Below are 2,320 nucleotides of genomic sequence, written 5' to 3'. Positions count from 1 at the left end.
AATTTTACAAGGTCTTGATAGCAAATTGACATAAAAAAAAAAAAAAAAAAAATCAAACAAATACACAATTAACAAAAGACAAATACACATATTAACTAAAAACAAAACAAAGCAAAACGTGGTTTGAAGAAAAAAAGAACATGGCTCTTCCCATGTTTGTTGCACTGGATGTAACATCTTTGAAGAAGATTAATGTACACCCAGTTGTGTTATCACTGCAGCTATGCAGATCCAGGGCCAATGGAACTAGTTTTTACTAGAAGTCATGCCAACAGAACAATTTTCCATTTTACTGAAGATGTCGGGATCAAAACTTAAATTTTGACACTCTTCACTGAGTGTCAGCAAAAACAAAAGAATTAGTGAATGTGGAATATTGCTAAATGTCACAAATTAAAAGTTGGTTTTATGCTTTGTCTGTACGGAAAGCACATCTTGTTATGTGCAGTTAAACACGTCACAGATGATATTCACCTCATGAAACTTCCAAATGCATCATTGATAATCAACAATACAACTTGTCAAACTTATCTAATTCTAAAATCTTAAACCAACACATAACTGAATGTGACTTAAGCATTTATTTAGTGTTTCATAAGCTTCTGATTCTTACTTTAAGATTTTTATATTGGCGAAGCAGTCGATGGTCCTTCCTCTGCATCTGACATGTCACAAGGCATTTGTTGACACTCTTCAGCCTTTTCATCTGGAATGTTTGCCTGACCAGAGTTTGCTGTTGACGTAGAGGCTTCGGCACATGCTTCAGGTTTTGTTTGATTTAATACCCATGGACTCTCTAATATCTGACTGATTGTAATCCGCTCTTCCACGACAGGGTGCAGCAGGCAATGCATGAGGGTTTTCGCTTCCGATGACACAAGCGGATCATTTGGGAAGTTGAGCTCATGTTTCATTTGCATTTTTATCATCTTTGTGACATTGGTGGAACTGAAAGGCATGGATGCATAGAGCATCTTGTACAACACAACACCCATACTCCACACATCAGACACTTTTGGGTTGTATGGACAACTTTTCAGTAACTCAGGTGGTGCATAAGTTGATGTGCCACAGTACGTTTTACTAAGCACCATTTGACCATCTGTGTAAGTGATTGACTTGCTGAGGCCAAAGTCACACACCTTAAGGTTCAGCTTAGAGTCCAGTAGAAGATTTTCACATTTAAGGTCCCTGTGAGCCACATTCTTCTCATGAAGATACTGGATCGCCATGCACAACTGTGTGAAAAGCCTGCAGCTCAGCTGCTCAGTCAAGGGTCCTCTGGCAACAATGAGTTTTTCCAGGTCTCCTTTGGAACAATTCTCCATCACCATATAGACCTAAAGATTTAGAAGTAAATAACATATAGCAAAAGAAAATGTCAGTCAATGATCAGTCCACTGCTTTTATCTTGACCAAAACATATCAATAAGTATAGATATTCTAAGACTTTTAATAGTTACTGACAGATTTCCGTTTATTTTTCCGTTTATTCCGGTTTATTTTCAGCCACCACTGTTCATTGTTAATGAAGCATTTTATATAGCGAGTTTGTCTTTTTACCATTGGTTAGACCATTGGTTATCTAAGAGTTGGCTTCATTTTTTTTTTCAATAAGTGACTATTTTTACGATATAGATTAGTTAATATAGGTATAAAGTCCTCATATGCTTTGTCAATTTATGTCAACATAAATTTTACTCCAATTTTGAATGTCCAAGTTATGTTTAAGATGGTTTATAAGAAAGAGTCCTTAAAAAACTGAAAATAAACCACAGATATATGAAACAAAACCCAACCATTAGAGATACTCAATTTGAGACAAGGAGAAGATTATTACGAGTAATTCTTACCGTGCCTATTTTTGATTCAAAGATTTCATACGTCCTGATGATATTGGGATGTTTCAAAGATTTGACAATCTTTTTCTCATGAAGCAAAAACTTCTGTTTGTAACTAGAATCAACTTTTCTAAGGTCAATAATTTTTACAGCAACCAATTTCCTCATTTGACTTGAGTGTGCTGTCACAACCTTGCCAAACATGCCTTTTCCAAGCGGGCTCTGATATGTATAACCGTGGCACTCCATAAAGGTCTTGTCCATGTTGAATGAAACAAAGGAATCTGTTCCACTGAATCTTCCAAGTTGCTCAAACAGCAAACTGCAAATTTTCCACAAGTCACAGAGTGGCAACTTTATGACATCGTGTTCCAGAAGCCTTGATTCCATTACATCACAACATTCTCTGAGAGTTAACTCTCTGAGGTTAATTCAATTCAAATCCATTAAACTTCATTTGTATAGCGTCAAATCACGGC

The 2,320-nt window shown here is 36.2% G+C and overlaps 1 protein-coding gene across 1 annotated transcript; it reads right to left on the bottom strand.

Annotated features, from left to right (window-relative positions):
• Positions 1–623: 623 nt before the first annotated feature.
• On the bottom strand, positions 624–2,105 carry tssk6 (testis-specific serine kinase 6; the record flags this gene model as incomplete). Its single annotated transcript, XM_079256366.1, has 2 exons — positions 624–1,340; positions 1,854–2,105. 2 exons carry the CDS (start codon positions 2,103–2,105, stop codon positions 624–626), a joined length of 969 nt encoding a protein of 322 aa, XP_079112492.1.
• Between the last annotated feature and the right edge of the window lie 215 nt (positions 2,106–2,320).

The sequence above is a fragment of the Telmatherina bonti genome (assembly GCF_933228915.1).
Source record: "Telmatherina bonti genome assembly, chromosome: 17".
Classification (NCBI taxonomy): Eukaryota; Metazoa; Chordata; class Actinopteri; order Atheriniformes; family Telmatherinidae; genus Telmatherina; species Telmatherina bonti.
Note: the sequence above shows the minus strand (reverse complement) of the source record. Positions and strands in the feature narration are given on the sequence as shown.